Source organism: Nomia melanderi, chromosome 4, assembly GCF_051020985.1.
Source record: "Nomia melanderi isolate GNS246 chromosome 4, iyNomMela1, whole genome shotgun sequence".
NCBI classification, from domain to species: domain Eukaryota; kingdom Metazoa; phylum Arthropoda; class Insecta; order Hymenoptera; family Halictidae; genus Nomia; species Nomia melanderi.
The window spans coordinates 15,912,586-15,931,274 of NC_135002.1; the positions used below are offsets into that span (position 1 = coordinate 15,912,586).

At 37.7% G+C, this 18,689-nt stretch overlaps 4 protein-coding genes and 1 long non-coding RNA gene across 25 annotated transcripts in view; 2 read left to right on the forward strand and 3 right to left on the reverse strand.

Annotated features, from left to right (window-relative positions):
* Smr (nuclear receptor corepressor smrter) overlaps positions 1-9,854 on the reverse strand; it is a 72,931-nt gene extending 63,077 nt beyond the window's left edge. For 4 of the 16 annotated variants that reach the window (XM_031972758.2, XM_076367318.1, XM_031972757.2 and 1 more), the window contains exons 1-4: positions 9,610-9,853; positions 3,363-4,737; positions 2,460-3,066; positions 1,035-1,335 (exon numbers count right to left, since the gene is read on the reverse strand). In XM_031972758.2, the coding sequence (XP_031828618.2) occupies positions 1,035-1,315 (281 nt within the window). In that variant the 5' untranslated portion in view covers positions 1,316-1,335; positions 2,460-3,066; positions 3,363-4,737; positions 9,610-9,853. Of the gene's footprint in view, positions 1-215; positions 382-518; positions 1,004-1,034; positions 1,336-2,459; positions 3,067-3,362; positions 4,738-5,498; positions 5,532-7,710; positions 7,968-8,724; positions 9,139-9,255; positions 9,309-9,481 lie in introns of those variants that run through there. The other 12 variants (XM_076367310.1, XM_076367311.1, XM_076367309.1 and 9 more) reach the window with 12 other exon arrangements.
* Positions 5,447-18,585, reverse strand: LOC116425279 (dnaJ homolog subfamily C member 30, mitochondrial). The gene is made up of 4 exons (XM_076366918.1): positions 18,421-18,585; positions 17,158-17,885; positions 7,308-7,471; positions 5,447-5,473 (listed from the first exon to the last, which is right to left on the reverse strand). Exons 2-4 carry the CDS (start codon positions 17,753-17,755, stop codon positions 5,447-5,449), a joined length of 789 nt encoding a protein of 262 aa, XP_076223033.1. The 5' UTR covers positions 17,756-17,885; positions 18,421-18,585.
* Positions 9,184-12,776, forward strand: LOC116425281 (uncharacterized). Of its 3 annotated transcripts, none has more exons than XR_004234659.2 (3): positions 9,184-9,319; positions 11,877-12,024; positions 12,120-12,774. It is a non-coding gene; the product is annotated as an uncharacterized LOC116425281 (long non-coding RNA). The 3 variants fall into 3 exon arrangements; XR_012998493.1 differs by having other exon boundaries at positions 9,211-9,367; positions 12,120-12,776; XR_004234660.2 differs by lacking the exon at positions 9,184-9,319 and adding an exon at positions 9,462-9,576 and having other exon boundaries at positions 12,120-12,776.
* On the reverse strand, positions 12,951-14,797 carry mRpL44 (mitochondrial ribosomal protein L44). 4 transcript variants are annotated; one of them, XM_031972763.2, is made up of 6 exons: positions 14,649-14,797; positions 14,293-14,490; positions 13,843-14,209; positions 13,696-13,780; positions 13,274-13,577; positions 12,960-13,215 (listed from the first exon to the last, which is right to left on the reverse strand). In XM_031972763.2, the coding sequence occupies exons 2-6, from the start codon at positions 14,351-14,353 to the stop codon at positions 13,097-13,099; spliced, it is 936 nt and encodes a 311-aa protein (XP_031828623.1). In that variant the 5' UTR covers positions 14,354-14,490; positions 14,649-14,797; the 3' UTR covers positions 12,960-13,096. The 4 variants fall into 4 exon arrangements, with proteins under 4 accessions (XP_031828626.1, XP_031828623.1, XP_031828625.1 ...); XM_031972765.2 differs by having other exon boundaries at positions 14,566-14,727; XM_031972766.2 differs by lacking the exon at positions 14,649-14,797 and having other exon boundaries at positions 12,951-13,215; positions 13,843-14,168; positions 14,293-14,559.
* Vps37B (vacuolar protein sorting 37B) lies at positions 15,364-17,019 on the forward strand. Its single transcript, XM_031972767.2, has 4 exons — positions 15,364-15,508; positions 15,995-16,166; positions 16,243-16,325; positions 16,412-17,019. The coding sequence occupies exons 1-4, from the start codon at positions 15,377-15,379 to the stop codon at positions 16,676-16,678; spliced, it is 654 nt and encodes a 217-aa protein (XP_031828627.1). The 5' UTR covers positions 15,364-15,376; the 3' UTR covers positions 16,679-17,019.
* Positions 18,586-18,689: the final 104 nt, after the last annotated feature.

Consider the following 18,689-nt stretch of genomic DNA (forward strand, 5'->3'; position numbering starts at 1 on the left):
GTAAGTATGAATTGTAGGAAAACAATTAGCTTTGAAGAATCCTGAAGCTGATCGAAAACTAATCCACGAAACATTATTTGTGTAAGAGTACACCAATTGTTGCAATTGTGTGCATTCTGATGTATGCTAAATTTGATGAGAACAGAAAAATATAAATTGGAAATCTGTATCCGAGAAATAAAAAACGACGCAAAAAAATAACTGCACGAACTTACTTCATCATGCAAGCGGGCAACCTCGAGTTTCAAAGGAATTTTTCCTTTCCGCGAACATTCTCCATTTGCTCGTCCAATACATTGCTGTATTCCAAAATTCACAGTTTCACTTCGATATTTCTATTAAGATGTACTGCAGAACCGTGCATGTGTACTATTTAATAGACTATAAATACAAAAGGTAAACCTTGTGAGGTTAAAAATCAACGTTGCACGTTGACGTTTGAGGTTAGAATCGACAGGTAGCAGTAGTAGTAAAATTGGAAGAACGCATGCGCAGTAAACTGTATATACATTACGTACCCAACTTCAATCTTTTGCTCACGCGTATTTCAACTTACGCGTATAAATTGCAGAAATCCGATGCAAATCAGATTATTTATAATTCAACTAGGAACAATGAAAATATCAATGAGACAACGGTACATATAGTCAAGTTTTGATTGACCTACTTTTCCATAACAGTTGAAAGTTGATGCTTCAAATTTTTAATTACGAGTACCGTATTTCGGTCAAACTATCTAACACACTTTATCGGCTATTTACTTGAATCATTGGCTCGCCTCTCGCATTTAACTTCGTAAACAACCATTCATGAGGAATAGGACGCGGTAACCATTTGCTCTTCCTAAAATGGACAAAGATCCCTCGAAATAGCATATTCACTGAGTCCTCGTGACTCCAGTTCATTGGTCGAACTCCAGTCGTGTTCTCGGCTCGAGAGATTCGGAAAAACGGTTGCCGTTTTAATTACAACGTTGGGAACACATAGAAGTCATGCAATGGCGAGTGCGATAGCGAACACACCTACAAGCTTACCTGTGCAGTTGTACTGGAGTGGATCTCGCGGGTAAATGTTGGTTATGCGAGACCGGTGGTTGGGTCTGACCCCTACCGGGGGTCGACGTTACGCCGACGAGAGAGTGGCCATGGGACCCGTGAGTATGACCGTGGGGGTGGGCGTGTGGGTGTGGAGGATGAGAGTGGGGGTGAGGATGATGATGGTGATGCAAATCTGCCCCCACTGGACCCACAGGGCCCACTGGACCCCCCACCCCCAGTCCGCTCACTACCTGGACTTGCTTGCCCACTGTCTCCATCACCCCTAACGCATTGTGTACTGAAACAAGTCCCGTCAAAATTCATTTCAACTCTCGTGATTTTCATTTAACTTTCGCTCGTTTTCTTTATGTTTCTCTGGATAACATTAAATACCGTGTATGCGTTACCACGTGTCTGAGTTCACAAGAAATTGAATATTACCGTAAAAAGAAATCAGAGATACTATTCCACGAATTTAATTAATCATTTCGTACCGTGAAACCGGAATTGCCGAAGGAACAATAAACATGTTATTTGTCAACAGACGGTGGCAATGTGAGAAAACCGAGGAGAATGGTAAAGCAACGGTTACATGGATCCCCGTGATTCCACGAACGCTACGAATAAACGGTCAAGTATACAAATAAATGGATAAAAGCAATCGTTCGGTGACTGCTTGCGAAACAAATGAAAAATGTCTGCTATCGCGATTGCGTGTCATCCTTAAAAAGAAGGAAAAAGTTTACAAGGACATCAACGGTAGGCATCATCAAAGTAACGGTACTGTAATGACTCTCAAAGCAAGGTAAGCGTACACGAGCAGTTTCTCGGCAAAGGAAATGAAATCGGTCGTTCAACGAGAGTAATGGGTAATCGTAATTGCTGGCGTGTAAACGAATTATCAATTTATTCCATGCGGACTGGCGACCGAAATTCATCCTCGTATTCGGAAAAATCCTCGAACTCGATCGCAACGTGTTATCCCACGGTAGGATACATCATCGCGAATTCGAACCAAAGAGAAAGATGGTATTAAAGCAGAACGAACCGACGACTTTGTAAGTCATGCGACGCGAAGATGCATACCGCTGTGCGTCATGAGATGACCTGACCGTCTGGCTTTCAATGTAGTCTACCCATAATCAACATACAAATGTACAGGGTGTTCGATAAAGTCGCCGTACGATGTAACGAATTTCCTTCGACAAACGGTGGCGTACTGTGCCCCCAGGTTCAACCAAAAAAAAATTCGAATAGAAAATTTCCTATTTTATTCGGTCGCAACCGGTTCACAAACGACACCGATAAACACGAGAACCGATATTCGCTGGGTAAGGTAATTGAGTAAATAATATCCCATGGCAGATCGAAGCGGCGCTTTTACGGCGGTGTAAGTAGACTAGTAACGGAAAAACAACTTACCGGTAATGACGTCAGCTGCGGAAGGTAAGCCGGATCTCGAATTTCCCCGACGAGTTGGTCGATCCGCACAAGAATAATTCACCGCTTCAGTCTCGAGTGAAAATCACGTACATGTGCGCGCGTAATCACGCACACATACGTACGCGTGCACATACGTGGGTACACCAACCGATCTATTTATAAATTCTATATCGACGTTAAAAACTTTTACGGGACACGCTACTCCACAACATTATACTGTACGTCGGCGAACTTTACTTCCCACACTGGCTCGACTTCAAATCCCTTTCTTTTTGTTTATCATTTCCTTCTTACTTCACCGCTCTCGCACTTTCTTTCTTCCGCGCGCACTTCGTTATCTTCCTGTCGTCGTCAATCGCTGCTTCTCTCTCTCTTTCTCCCTCTTTCTTTCTTCTCTCTCTCTCTCGCTCTTTCTCTCTCGCACGCACGCTCTCTTTCTCTCTCGCTCTCTTTCGCCCCTCTTTACACGTACACTTTCATGCGTTCATGTACACCGACTCGTATACCGTGACACACTCGACGAACACACCACTCGACGACCGACCTTTCGAATTTCTTTCTTCCGTTGTTGTTCCAGGGACGACTTCTGCGGATAACAGTCGGAGAAACGTGACATTAGTATTACGGTGAACCTTCTTGCGAATCGAATATGGACGATACTCGAGGGAGACGCGCACGCACAACTTAATACGTCATTACAGTCCGTTCTTGTGTACGTTTCGCGCGTCGCTGCGTGTACGAATGAAACGAACACTGATCGTCGTCGGCATGCTCGCGGAAAATCTCAAGAAACTTTAGAAGGATGATGGTGTCACACAGAACAAGACCGGACGCGTGTCTGCGTCTCGCGCGAGCGATCCTCAGGACCGTCCGAGCACGTACCGCGTCGTTTCGAGCACCGATCGTCTCAACGCATGCATGTTGGGGACAGTGTACCTTCTATGATTGCGAAAAGACGCGACCACGGGGCTTTTACACGGTGAGATTCTTGTTTGCATTATTCATCCGATTTCGAATTTGGAAACGTTCCGTCGAAGCTAGATGTCTGATAGAAGCAACGTGGAAAGATAGAATAAAAAATGAAACGAGTTCGAGAAGAAGAACGACAAAAAGGGGAGAACCAAATGGAAAAAGGGAGAAGGGGATGAAAAAAGGTGATCGCGAAAGACACCGGTGTCCCTCTCGCCACAAACACTAATCGTCGTCTCGTTTTAACCGACTGACCCTATCACCGATTAGGCGGAGCGCGTTGCACTCCACTTGTTCTCACAACTTCCGGTTCAGCTGTTCGCACAAAAGTCCGCATATCTTTCCGACGTCCCGCTCTTCGCGAGAGTCTCGGCTTCTATCCTTCCGTCTCCCGCTCTCTTTTTACCGAACACTAACAATCACTGTGAATACACCTTGCGAAAACGTGATCGCTCCATGATTTCGTCACTGCCACGTGGTGGTTCACACTCGACTTGCTGACTATATCTGTAATCCAGCGGTGATTCCTTGTTCTCGGTAAAGTCATTTTCGTTTCTAGCCAGAATCCCGCCAGCAACGATGCCGTCGACGCTGCCACGTCTCCTATCGCTGCTGTCACGATGCGAGCTCGTCCGCAGGCTTGTTTTCATCACGGTCCTATTGCACCCCTCGTTGAACCGTTATTTCGCGATTCCACCTGAACCGCGAGGAGAGGTTCCCTCGGACGTAATTGTAGCACAGTGCGTGTACGATGCACGCACTGTGCACGTTTCCCGCGCACGTGTGCCAGCGCCACCAGGAGAAAGAAATTGGATGACTTTCAAGATGGCAGAACGAGAAATACACTGTATGTTTTTACGTATACACCCGTCCGCGGAGATACTCGCACGCACACTCAGCTCAGCCGTCGCACGGTAGCGATGGTCCGAAACAACGTTCTTCTTCTTTTATTTCTTCTTCTCCTCCTCCTCCTTCTTCTCCTTCCTTCTCTTCTTCTTCTGCTTCTTCCTCTTCTCTCAAAGTTATTAATGCTATTCACAGCTGTTGCTTCCGCCGGTTTTCACTGCAACACTTCCTTTTCTTTTCTGCATCTCGTTCCGAACCACACGATGTCCAGTGACCAACGTTCGTCGCGGACAGATCCCAGCTACGTTTACGGCTTCCTCTTCACACCGTTACGCGATTTACTTTCGAGCGTTCAAACGTTCCATCTCGGTGTACTGCTTCATTCCCGTGTGTCTCGGTAGTGGCGGCGATAGCAGCAACGGCATCAGCCCGGCAGTGTTTTCTGTAAACAACACATTGTTCGTTTGTTTCAGTGAGGGATTCGTTTCTGTAATTACGTATTAGAATGTGTAACGGTGTCGATCGTATGTTAATTATCATCGAGCAAGAATCTATATGTACCGTAAGATTAGTAGCATATTTATAAAGTATAAGCATTTGTACGTGTACTTTTTAACTATCGTCTTTTTTTATGGGTGTACTATCAGACGCTTCTGCGTCTTATATTCGAACAGTGTTTGCTTCGGATGATGGATCTCGGGAGTTGAAATTTGGAAAATAAAAATGCAATTTTCTTTGTATGGTGTAAGGGAAGTTTGGGGGTTTCCAATTCGAACAACGTAATAATCTTGTGAACGTAAACGAGACGATTGATCTTCGCTGTAAGTAGAAAGTACCGCAGCAGGTTCCGGACGTTTGAATTGCGTTTCGAAGAAGGGAATCTATAGCGCGGCAGAAACACTGGAATTAATACGATTCGAAGATAACCGAGTTACCATTCCACCTGATAATAACGATAAACAATTTTCGTTGGCTGGTAATAAATACATCTCCGACTCGTAAGATAATATCGATCTCTCGTTTATCAGTGACGCGTAATCTATGAGATAGATTAGATTCAGACGACGCTCATAACTTGACGCCTTAAGGTGGCGAATACAACGATGGAATACGATTCGAGAAAAATTCGATTTTCCGTAACTGCCGCTTCGTTAGCCCGTAGTAGAGCTAACGATAACCTATACAACAACGCGTAAAACGTACAAGAATTCATTTGATTCCCGTTGAATACATTCCGTCCGAATTATTATTATCTTGCTAAACCTAGAACGGTCGATAGCTCCGCAGTCGTTGTGACTCAAAGTCGAGCCGAGTCGAACCGAGAAGAGTCGAATCAAACCGAACTGGACTGTGTAGTTTTGTAGCGCGTCAACGCGTAAAAAGGGGCGAGTGCGAAACAGTAGATCATACCAATGAAAAGACTATGCATCTTCCCTAATTTCTCGTTCGTCCATTCCGATAGACGTTTTCCATTAATTACGTCGGATGACCGGAACAGATAAATTATGAAATAGCTTCAGAAAATTCTACGAAAGATCAGTAAACGTGTACGATTCAAGATACTCGTGGCAACATGCGTTCAATTTTGCAAAAATGTCGAAGCAGAGAAAAGTTCAATCGGGTCAATAATTTTCACCATTAACTCATACAATTAGTTGTTCTACTTTTTTCATATTCGTGGACACCGCATATGACACGATTCGTATAATTATTTCAAAATCATGAAAAACAATGTGTGCACATGAATATTTCCCTTTAGTCTTTTCTGGTATATCCCGAAGCTAAATAATGTTGAATGATGTTTTGAGATTGAAGAAAAATATAAATAAATAATCAAAATAATAACCGCAACATCTAGCGTACAAGTAATTCCTTCATAGCTGATCCATCCATGTGATCTTAATGGAACATGAGTTCAAGTAATGGAAAACATTTTATCTCCTTACATTATATAGGTAATTTGCTTTTTCGCGATGCAATGCGAAATCTGTAAGTCTGTAAATTAATTTCTTCTTGTTGCTACGATAATTTACAAATTGTTCAAAATATACTGTCAGATTATGCATGGCGTTATATCACGTTACGTAAGTATTATACAATTATGAGTTATCTTATGTACCAATTGTTACATCTAACAAAATCTCGAAAATAAAAGTATCACGAAATTCTCTTTCATTTAAACTACACCTAGATCTCAAAGACGCGGCTAGTTCAAAGATCTCAGTTATAAACGTTGTGAAACGAAAATTTTAAATACATCACGGGTAATTTCTTATCTTACTGGCAGCTGTCTGCCATAATCATTCTTAGCATGATAGTTGATATCGAAGCTAATATGCTTGCAATTTCTTTTTATCTGTTCGTTATCATCAAAATAAGAGAACTGTACATTCAATTAATCGCGCGGTAGTATAAAAATGCCGAGAAAAAAAAATAAACAAAAGAAAGGACAAGAACGAATAACTGACAAAATTCCACTGGGTTTTCAACATTCATTTGTTTCTCCCGATAACGCGTTCTGGACAAAATTGAATGCAAGGGAATGTAAAAAAATCCATGAACCGTGAATAGGATGAACTTTCTAATGGGATCTAAAAATAAGACCAAGTCCACGACAAAGATGGCAATAACGAGTAAGTTAACGGGGCTAGAACAGAAGTAACCCGTTCGAATTTATATATGAACAAATAATACCGTTTGGTACGTACACGAATTCGCGAAATATCAATACCACAGCATCGAACTGTTTTTCTCGATCAAAGTGCTTCCCAGATAACTGATAAGGTACTCGATTCTCGTATGGATCACTTACATAACAGTGGGCGTGCACTCAAAATTAAATAGTCGATCCTCGCGGACGCGATTTTTAAGACGACGCGAAGATAAGCTTCGGATTTTCCGATTTCGGGAGCTAGCGAACACAACGGAAATCTCTGGTCGAAAGTTCGGTAACGCGAAACGTTCTCGGTTTCGGTTGGCCCGATGATAAAACCGATTCTGAACGGAACGGACACTCCTGGCGAAGGTGATGATCGGAACGCATAAAAATTTCGCGGACTGCCGAGCGAAATAATTCTGTGCACGGTACGATCTTCGAGGGACAGGGCAGAGGATAACAGTCTGGTTGCTGTCTGTGCACGGAGCTACCGAAAATCGTCGTTTCGGTCGAGAGCGAACTTTAACGGAAACACTTCACGTTCGGATATTGAAAGGGAATAAAGTTGATAATGCAAAATGACACGTCACCGATAGTTCAATAGTTACATTCGTTTGGATCGCGTATCCTCCGGAAATACGTTTTCACGGTGCCGTTCAAGAAGAAACGATCTCATAATAATTTATTCCTCCGTAATACGATAATTCGTTTTTGTTTGTTTTTTTTCATAGACATGTAACAATTATATAACATACGTACGATTTGAAAAAAATTAATCACATGCTGCGTTGTTATCTTCAAGTTCACACGAAAAGTGGTCGGAATAAGATATCGCCTATTATTAGATTCGCTATTTCAGGATCTTGAATACTCTTCAGCACGATCACACTGCTCCGGACACAATTCGAAACGTGATTGTCGCGTACGGATAGAAAACATTTGCTAGCCGGTGCACACTGATCACTTGGGCGCAACACCAAAACACACCGAGTCCGTTGAGATAACACCTTTAAAATCTTCGGTAAAAAAGGAACATGATGCAGGAACTGAAATACGCGGACAGACAAACTGACAGGCTAGCAGGAAGGCTAGTAGTCAGTCTTGTAGACAGGCTAGTAGTCAGGCTAGAAGACAAGCTAGCAGGCAAGCTAGCATACAAGTTAGCAGGCAGGCTAACACGCAGCCTAATAGTTAGGCTAGCAGACAGGCTAGCAGACCAGCATGCATGCATGCAAGCAAGCAAGCAAGCAAGCAAGCAAGCAAGCAAGCAAGCAAGCAAGCAAGCAAGCAAGCAAGCAAGCAGGCAGGCAGGCAGGCAGGCAGGCAGGCAGGCAGGCAGGCAGGCAGGCAGGCAGGCAGGCAGGCAGGCAGGCAGGCAGACAGGCAGACAGGCAGGCAGGCAGGCAGGCAGGCAGGCAGGCAGGCAGGCAGGCAGGCAGGCAGGCAGGCAGGCAGGCAGGCAGGCAGGCAGGCAGGCAGGCAGGCAGGCAGGCAGGCAGGCAGGCAGGCAGGCAAGCAAGCAAGCAAGCAAGCAAGCAAGCAAGCAAGCAAGCAAGCAGGCAAGCAGGCAAGCAGGCAGGTAGCAGACAAGCAACCAGGCAAGTAGATAGGTAGACAGGCAAGCAAGTATGTAGGCAGGTAGGCAGCAATCAGGCAGGCAGACAGCAGTCAGGCAGGCAGAGCGATGTGGCACGAGAAAACAGCAGAAGTAATACTCAGTCGGTAACTTCGACACTACGGAGCACTTCGTATAAACATGATGCATTTGATAACCTTCTAACACGGCGAAATACGCACAACGAAGAAGATGCATGGAACTAGGAACGAAAATTTGTACGATCGACGAGAAAAAACTAGAAAACCTCGGAGGAACATCCACTGCACGGAGAACCACGAATCACCGAGCGACCGACGAACGAACGAACGAACGACCGATTAAAATGCATTTTAAACGTTGCAGATGAACGTACGTTTGGCGAGCTTGAACGTGTAACTATACGGCAATCGTCCCCAACTACGAGAAAGCATACACATTTCGATATGCACTCGATCACAGCACCATCCTTGAATCGTTTCGATTCGAACGCAACTATAAAAACAATCGTTCTCCCTTTTTCCCGTTGTTCTCCTCTTTGTTTATCCCAAATGAAGAATAAACACAATAAACGGAAAGAGAGGGAGAAGGGGGTGGGAGGTGGGGGGAGGAGGTGAACGCACAATGCACTTGGTATAATGTAATTTAACAGTATACGCGGATAATCGCGAGGGTGTACGGAAAGAGAGGCGAAACGAGAAATTATGTACGTTCACGCGTATGTATTCTCCGAAGAAAGAAGGATGGGAAAGAAGGATCGTGTGTTACGGATGTGTGAGTGTATGCATACGCGCATTCGCTCGCGTGTCATGTGTGTATTTCGTATGTATATATAGATGTGTGTGGCGTGTATGTATGCGCGTGTGTCGTGTGCGTGATCAGACGCGCGTATATACATAAGAAACGAAGAAAACATAGAAAAGAACGTAGAAATACGTTTCAACGATTTCCTCGGAACACCAATGTTTCTTTGTCATCACTGTGTAACCCCGAGCCTCTTGAAGCAGTCGAACACGATCGAAAACGTACTGGTTAGTTTTACGACACATTCGTCTTCTCCTTACCCGAACTACTCCGTGGGTATTCCTAAACGGCGGGCACGGTGATTAAAAAACACTCGCGTTTTACATTCGCGCCCCGACGAAGGGTAGTCGAAATCGTACGGTCAGTCCAACGTTTTCAGGGCCGCCAGGTTAACGTCACGAAATCCACCGACACAACCATAGATCCAAACGGTGGACGGACGGACGTAAGGACGGACGGCTGGCTGGCAGCAGGCAAAGCGGAATCACAGAGAGGTCCGGGGGAAGGGGTATTGAATGCGGCGGGGTGAGGGTAAAGTTTCTGGATACGGGGCAGGTGGGGTCATAAGGGACCGGGGACGTACGAGTTGGAGTGGGGTGAAAACGAACGAGAACGAGCGAGCAACCGAACCGACCGACAACGTAGCGTCGCGGGGGACGAGGGTCTACGCTAGCTCAGGACCGTTTTATCCTGGTTCCATTAGCGCCACTCTTCATTGCCCTCGACACATTTTTCTTTTTTTTCATCTTATTTCGACACGTATTATCGAATTGTTCGCATGCCACGGCTCATCTGGCTCAACTATACGCGTTTTTCGTATAGGCGAAAAGTACCAGTTCTTTGTACTAACGGCACAGTAAAAAGAGAAATACACGTATCTAGAAGTCTTGAAAGATCTCCGCGACTTAAAGGTGATAGCTTACGAACCAAATCCTAAACAGATGTTGCGAAAAATATTATATATTACTTTTAATGCGTGTGTTTGTTCATGGTATTAATTAGGTCGCGGAGTACAATAGAATAGGTGTAATTTTTTTAAGATTCATGTAGTTTCTTTGTAACCTTCGAATTTTTTTTATTCGTCTCATCGACATGCTGCTTAATTTTACTTTCACCTGAACTCTGTTAATTTTGACATGATGTTAGAAGGATAATTTTCTTTCAATTTATCTAATTGTACCATAAAATGCAGTTTAAAAATATTTCCAGTCAGAATGAATTACGACAAAGAGTATTACAATAGCTCACATATCGGTTCAAGCTTTTCACTTAAACATGGTTACAGATCACGGTAAATGCCGCATCTGTAATTGTATACCGTATTCACCGCAAATCATTCGATTTCGGGCTGAATTCGTTAACCGCTATTTTAAGTATTTATACAAATACCAAACATATATCCTCGTTTTATCGCTTATTTGCCGAGCAACCCATATGTTGCGCCGTGCAATGTGTAAAATCGTTAAACCTGCATTGGTCGAACTAGTTCCAACCTAAAAAGTGCTTAACATTCTCATTACGTGTTATGTGTTTCGAATTTACAGTTGTTTGCAGAATTGCATAAAATTTTATTGAATTGTTGTTTTGCGAATGTAGGTGGAAGGCGGAGTGAAACGGTGTGTACAGCACTGTATCAGGCACAAGCAAACTCGCTGCCTTGCGGCCGGGTAGAAGGGAAGAGAAGGGTTGGGTAGGGAACAGTACAGAAATGAAGAGAAGGGCAGGAGGGGTTGTGTATAGTACGGGTAGGGATGCGGCGGAGGAAGGTATATGGTTGATCCTGGCCGCGCACAAGCAAAAGTGCGAGTGAGACCGTGCAAGCATACACGCGAGAGAAAAAGAACGAGATATTGCAAGAGAGCTCGGCAACGATGCATTATTAGAATACTCATGGCAACGTCGCAAAAGGCTTCATGGACGCCAGGCAATCCACCAACACATGAGTGTACGGAGAACGGCAGACCAGAGAAGGAAAGAATCCCGTTTTACAGAGTTGGAGGAGATAGAAAGACGGGGAGGGGGCGAAATACACGAGAGATCTACCGAGTCTTAACAGGCTACGAAGTTTTCCACCAATCTCTCGGATTTTAGAAAAATGATTCGCAAATTCCAAAATACACATATTCATATTTATGCGTTTATAAATGATGTTGTCTGGTCGTTTAAAGCGTCACACGCGTTACAATATGCGACCAAATACACTTCTAGCGCACGTTGCTACTGTTACTCTACTTTCTAATAAGCAAACGCGAATTCATCTCCAATAATTGCTGAGAAATCTATAATTAGAAATTGGCAGATTTAAAATAAGTTAGAAGCTTTGTTAGCGAGAACGGAAATAACTTATTTGTATTTTTATTAAGTCGGAGAATGCATTGTAAGATATTTGGTCTCTGCAATTAAGAAAAACGCAATTTCAGTACTTATGTACGAATGAATTCGCAAATATTTCTGAATTAAAGTATTTGTGAAATAGATCCTATCATTTCTTGATTGTCGAGCCACATAGTCGTATCACGTGTTGCAGATTTTAACATTTTCTTCAAGAAGAGTAGAATATGTACTTGTAAAACCAGGACCAGTCACCAAGAATCCAGAGGCGTAGATTGCACATAAATTGGTTTCTATGTATACTATTCTTTGCTTACCAATATGGATAAACTAATTTAGTAAAAGTAATTATTCATACTCTTTCTATTTTTTCTTTTTATTTAAATAAACGCATCGTATTAATCTTTAAATATCGCTAATCGATACATTATACTTATAGTAAGAAGCAATAACAGAAGTGGAACTAGAAAACAATAACACTGATTACTCGATGGTGAAAGGGTGTGGCAGCGCCATTGAGTCGTTACTCGCAGGAATAGAGCAAGTAGTGGGATAATACGTGCGATTGCATGCATTTGTGTGCGTCCGCGTATCTATGTGGTTGTACGAGTATGCGAGAAAGACAGGAAAAATGAAAGACGGAGAAAGAATTAAAGTGTAAAAGAAATAGAGAGAAGAAGGAGTGAGACGAACAGAGAAAAAGAGAAACAGAAATGAAGAGAGAAAGACGGAGAAGGCGGTAGACGTGGCGGAAACTCGGAACGGTGGAGTGCGGATGGGGACAAGGATGAACCACCTTAAAGGGGATAGCATGAATCATAAGTAATCAATATTATACCTGCGACCGATATAGAAAAATTTTGGATGATACGTAAGTGTTAGAATGCTTCGTATTTTTGTTTCAGTATCCTGTGATTTACCTATAGTTATCTAACGAATAATATAACAGTGCATATTTTCATTATATAGAACATTTTAAATAAAGTTTTTTAATCAATCTTAAAGTTGAACATAATTATTAGAAGTTAAATATTCAAGTTTCTTCATACTCATAAACGTTTACAATTACCATAATTACTATGAAATATTTGATCACAAAATTTAATAAATTGCAAATATTTATGCATAAATATACAATAGAACAATCTGAAATAATACAAGTCAGAGATTAAGAAATTTACTTTCAATTTCAATACTATTTACTTGTATATTAATTTACATGATTCTTAATTTTTCTTTAAAAAAATGTAAATGGATATGATTAGTAACAATGTCTCAGGTATTATTAATAACTTAATTTTGTATACATCATTGATTATAAAATAAACTGCAATTATTATATTACTTCTGTACATGTATATAATTTTACATTCCTTTTTAATATTTAGAATTCTACTATAATTTATGTATTTAAATTTAAACATTTATTGCTTGATCAAATCGTAATGGTTGACTTGAGTCTAATAAACCAAATTTCCTGTATAATGCATTCAAAGCAGCTACATTTTTTGCTTCCTTAACAGTTTGTCCAAATCCTAAAAACATGATTTATTAGTTACTATACACAAGATATTCAAAAGCTTCAACATTTACCTGAACCTAAGAATTGTTTATTACAATAGACTGCAATTTGGTAAGCTGATAAAATAGTATTTTTTCCAGCTTGTCTAATAATTCTTGGTTCTATATGTGCATTGTTTTCCTTAGAAACTATATCGTTTAACATTTCAAATGGCTCTGATGGGCACCAAATTTCAGTCAAATCTTTACAAGCTAATCCCACTATTAGAAAATCTCGAACAAAGGCACTTGCATGATCAGTATCTGTACTTTCTGCTAGTGCTGCTACAAGTGCTAGAAATGTTTTAGCTAATGTTTCTTCTTTTACAGGATGTTCCTAAGTAAAACAGTTACAAATTGATAATTAATAAAATATAAATAAGTTTTTATATACTATATATTCTATATTTAAATAATTATATATTATTTATTGTAGTGATATATAATATACACACCTCACTTAGAATAAGATCCTTTGTTCCAATATGCGATGATGCTATAGCCAAAATTTCTTGAGACATAAGGTAATCATGAAATGCTCTGCAATTAATATAGTTATGTAAATTATATTAACTGAAAAAGCAAAGTATTCTTATACATACGTGATACCAGATTCAGGAACACACGGCAAAGATTTTTTCAAATAATTTCTCACAACCACCGAGGTTATTTCTCTTCCTATTTGAATTAAATCTTCGTTGTGTTGTATTTCAAGTTTGGGATCCTTTATATTCATTTCTCTTTGCTTTTGTTCTTCCGCAAAAACATATGATTTATGGGTTAATGCTTGATTTAATTTCTCGGTTATAAAATTCTCAAAAAGTCTCTGATTAAATGCATATAGTTCTGCATCTCTATTCCAATCAGTAAAAGTACTACGTATAGGTTCAGGTTGAGGAGGCAATTTCCTTTTCCTTCTGGTTATTTCCTTTAAAGTTGGAGAAACCCATCTTTTAATATATCTACAATCTAGATTGACAATTAATATTTTATATATATATATTTAAACACATTATGAAACACGATTATTTATATTCATTGAAAATTCTTACTTTCATAATTCACAGACTTTATATTTGTAAAAGTATTGAAGCACAGTCGTAACCTATTCATGACTTTATTTAATTGAAAAAAGGATATAAAATTTATTTCCAAATTATTGGTTTTTTAGTTCAGTAAAACATTACTTCACTTAATATTGTATCACATACAATAAGAACAAGTGATAATAATTCACACGAGAGAATAACCTGGAAAATTCACGTTATGCTTACAAGGAAACAAATGAATACGTAAATGTTAGTTACTGAATATACAATTGTTACCACTTGTAAACATTAAAGTTCCTAGATCACAAATAAAGGAATTTAATATATTTTAGGAGATAAATCAGAGGTATCTTACTTACTCCCCTCACGTTAGTAACTCAAAAACAGCGTTTCCCCATTATCTCTACCGAAGGAGCGTGAGACAGTGTATATATGTAAGTAGCTCTAAGTAGTTTAACGCGATAGATAAAAGGAGGTATGGAGAGGGTAACTCTCTGTAAGGAGAAAGTTACTATGGAGCTCGTGAGCTTCCAATTCGACACTCTTGGACAAAAATATTAATTCGCATCTTTTTTCTACAGTGTAAAAATATATAAATATATTTTTCAAATATAACACTTATAATAGTAGAGTTTCTACAGAGATCAATAGCGAAAACATATCTATGCGGTTCAATAACATAATTGCGAAAGTTTTTTGACATTTCTCTTAGAATCGTTATTATACTTTTGTTTAAGCTAGGTGGATATCGCATCTGCGCATTAATTGTTGGACAGTAGTCATAAGTGAAGATTTTTGTTACGTACGACAAATACGTATATAGCGTTCAATAACAATTGTTTGTTAAATCGCAATTTTATAATAGTCATTTGTGTAAGAAATTACATATCTGGCTTTTATTAATTTATCGTGATTGTAAATAAAATATTAATAATCAAACTTAATTCCTAATATTTTAGTGGTTGTTACTTATTAAATACAAATTAATAATCATATTTTCGTGTCATCTTTTATGCTGTTTTATACTTGAAAACGGAAATATTCATGAATTTAAATATAGTTTCATTACATTAGATATTGTTAAACAATGTACAAAGCAAGTCAAGAACCTGATATACCTGCAGCATTAGGTTTACTTACACATTTAACTAATGACGAACTTAAAGAATTATTAAATAATGACAACAAATTTGAAGATATCGTCAAAGACATAAAACAGGTAATTATGTATATTGTGCACATATATTTTTCTGTAATATCGTATATATGTATATATATTTATTTATGTAAGGTATTCCAAACTTAAATGGTTAAACTGTCATGGCTTAGTTTAGACATAAAAAGGAAAAAGCATTCTGTTACAGAATTATAAACAAATATCATATGTATAAAATAGATACTTACTCAGTTTTTAATAGAATATATAAAAGGTCGACTGTGTTTATTTCATGTGTCTAAATACATGTTATTTATCATATGCTGATACTTTTGTATTGTTAATAATTAGTTATAATAATAAATAATTATAGTAGATACAATAGATATAGTAAAAGGTACTATAATATTTGTTTATAACTATGTAACAGAGCATTTTCTAACAAATTTAACATTTTCTTTTGTTTTATATATAAATTAAGCCTTCACAGTTTGGACATTTAAGTTTTAATATGTATAACATATATTATAAATCTTATTTTTTAAATAGTTTAAAGATTTAGAAACAGAGAAGGAAATGTTAATGGCAAGTAACAGGTCTTTGGCAGAGTTCAATTTATCCAAACAACCAGAATTACAAGATAGTAAACAGACTTTAAAAGAGCTCAGTGAAAGAGGAAGTAGTTTATGTGCAAATGTGAAAGAGAAACTGGAAGAATTAAGTATGTTTTTATAAAATACGATATACATTTTATTAAACTTTCTTTTATTTAATATATTTGCATATTGTATTTTTAGAAGAAAAATCTGGCACAATGAGTGTTGATACTGCTTTAGATCTGTTGCAGACAGCTGCTGCTGAAATTGAAGAAGAATCAGAGGTATAATCCACATACTATTAACAATTATCAAAATTATAATATGTCTTTATATTTATAGCAAATAATATTATGTCTTTAATATATAGGCTATAGCAGAGAAATTCTTGGCTGGAAGCATGGAGGTAGATGAATTTTTAGAACAATTTCTTTCACGAAGAAAATTAATGCATCTGCGCAAAGTTAAAGTAGACAAGCTAAAAGAGTTAATACGAAAATCACATTCCTCTGGTGGTCCAAATTATCCAATTGCTAGTAATTTTCCTAGTATAGCACCTGCAATTCCTTATCCAACCGGACCTGTTTCTATGCCCATGCCTGTACCATCTGGTTTACCGCATTATAGGCAATATTAAATTTCTCAATTGAGATGCAGAAAATCTGTTATTCTTCAAACATGGATAATATTCATTGTAAAAAAAATATGTATTCTAAACAATCGAAATTTCTTGTAAGGTAAATAAGTTTACTCATATAATAATAAACAGGACAAAATGTTTAGAATTGAAACATTATAATAATAAAATTTTTTAACACGTTTATTTCGTACAATATATATTAGAAATTGTTGATCTAGTACTTTTGTCCAGTAATAAATTATTTTGAAAATTGTCATTTACTTTTAGAATACAAAATTTAGGAAAGAGAAGAATTAAAATAGAAGCATTGTTTCAATTGACACGTACCCCTGATTTATGAGTAATAAAGTATACTTTCTTTTATAGTTGAGATAAAATTATTTTTAATTACACTATTTTTGTACAATAATAATTCAATTGTAATGAAACACAATTTTAATATAACTACAATTTTACTATAACTATAATTTTATATCATTCATCATGTTGTGGTTTTCCAAAAAGAATAAATACAATAATTAGTGCACATACTGATACAATTACTGCACGTTTGTCAGTTTTAACTTTATGTTCTTCAGCTCCACCTGTATATTTTTCATATTTCAGATATTCTTTGAAATTAGCATTTCTTTTCATTTGCCTCTCAAATGCTATTCCGTAATGTTCTTTGGACCATTCATCAAAATCAAAAATTTTACCTGTTGATGGAGTACTATGATCACGTACAATTTTTGTATCCTGATATTTACGTATATTCAGATGCTTAGTTACAATAGTTCTGTCATATTGTTTGCGTAACTTATGGTTACCAAGTACCTCGTATGCATCAGAAACTTGTTGAAATATTTCTTTTGCTGTTTTGCTTTTATTTCTATCAGGATGATATTCTAATGTTAATTTGTAATATGCAGATTTTATTTCATTATGCGTAGCATTTGAAGATATCTTCAGAGTGTCATAATGAGTTTTAGATTCTGTAGAAAAATTCATTTTCATATTTATAATCAGTGTATATCGTTTTAATATTTTAATCATAATTCTTGTATTAAAACATGTTGGATATTGAATAAACATGATTATATTTACACATGAAAATATTATTTTTTCTCTAATAAAGATTATTGCATAATTACAATGCAAGCATATAATTGTTTTCCATATTTTCTATAATTTCATACACTCAAAAGGAGAAGTAATTGACATTCTGAAACGAAAGAAGCTAAGTTAGAGCAAAAAAGTTACTATGCTTAGGTAATTTATAACAGAATTATTCACTCATGTTGAAATATATAGGCACAGATTTTATTTATAAAACATTTGCACATATTCTATACCTTATATTAACTATATAATGATATTATCAAATAACCAAGTATATATCATTTCTAAAAAAATATTCTTATTTTTAAAGTAATTACGAATTGTAAGTTCACAAATACGATATAAATCAATAAAAAATAAATTACTACACAAATATATCATTTGTGAAAAAATATTTAATATTAATAATTTCAAAATGTTTATTATACTTTTTATTATATTTTAAATAACATGAGTTGTGTATATTTTTAAGTGTATTTTACACGTATGTAAATAAACTGTTATCACTGTCACCGTAATTTTGTTATTTACAATGTCACACGAGGTTCATTGCTTATATTCGGTTCTTTAACATTTTATGTTTGTATTTAGTATGTACGAATTATATTGCTACAATTAATATTTCTGTATAAAATTACCATATAATACTCATGCAAAGGTGAAACTTCTGTCAAAATCATAATGTGCTCATAAGAAATGAAACTTCTGTCAGAATCTCTTTGACGTTCTAACCTTTAGCTGAATTAGAAATAACTAAAGGTAAAAAAGGAAGGAGAAACCACGAGCGAGGAGTTCGTCTAAAAGCGCGGTAATATTTGAAACGTAATATTATAAAAAAAATATTTAAGAATGACTATTCTAATATAAATGACCATCCTTAAACATTTGGGAGGATTTTTATATTTAT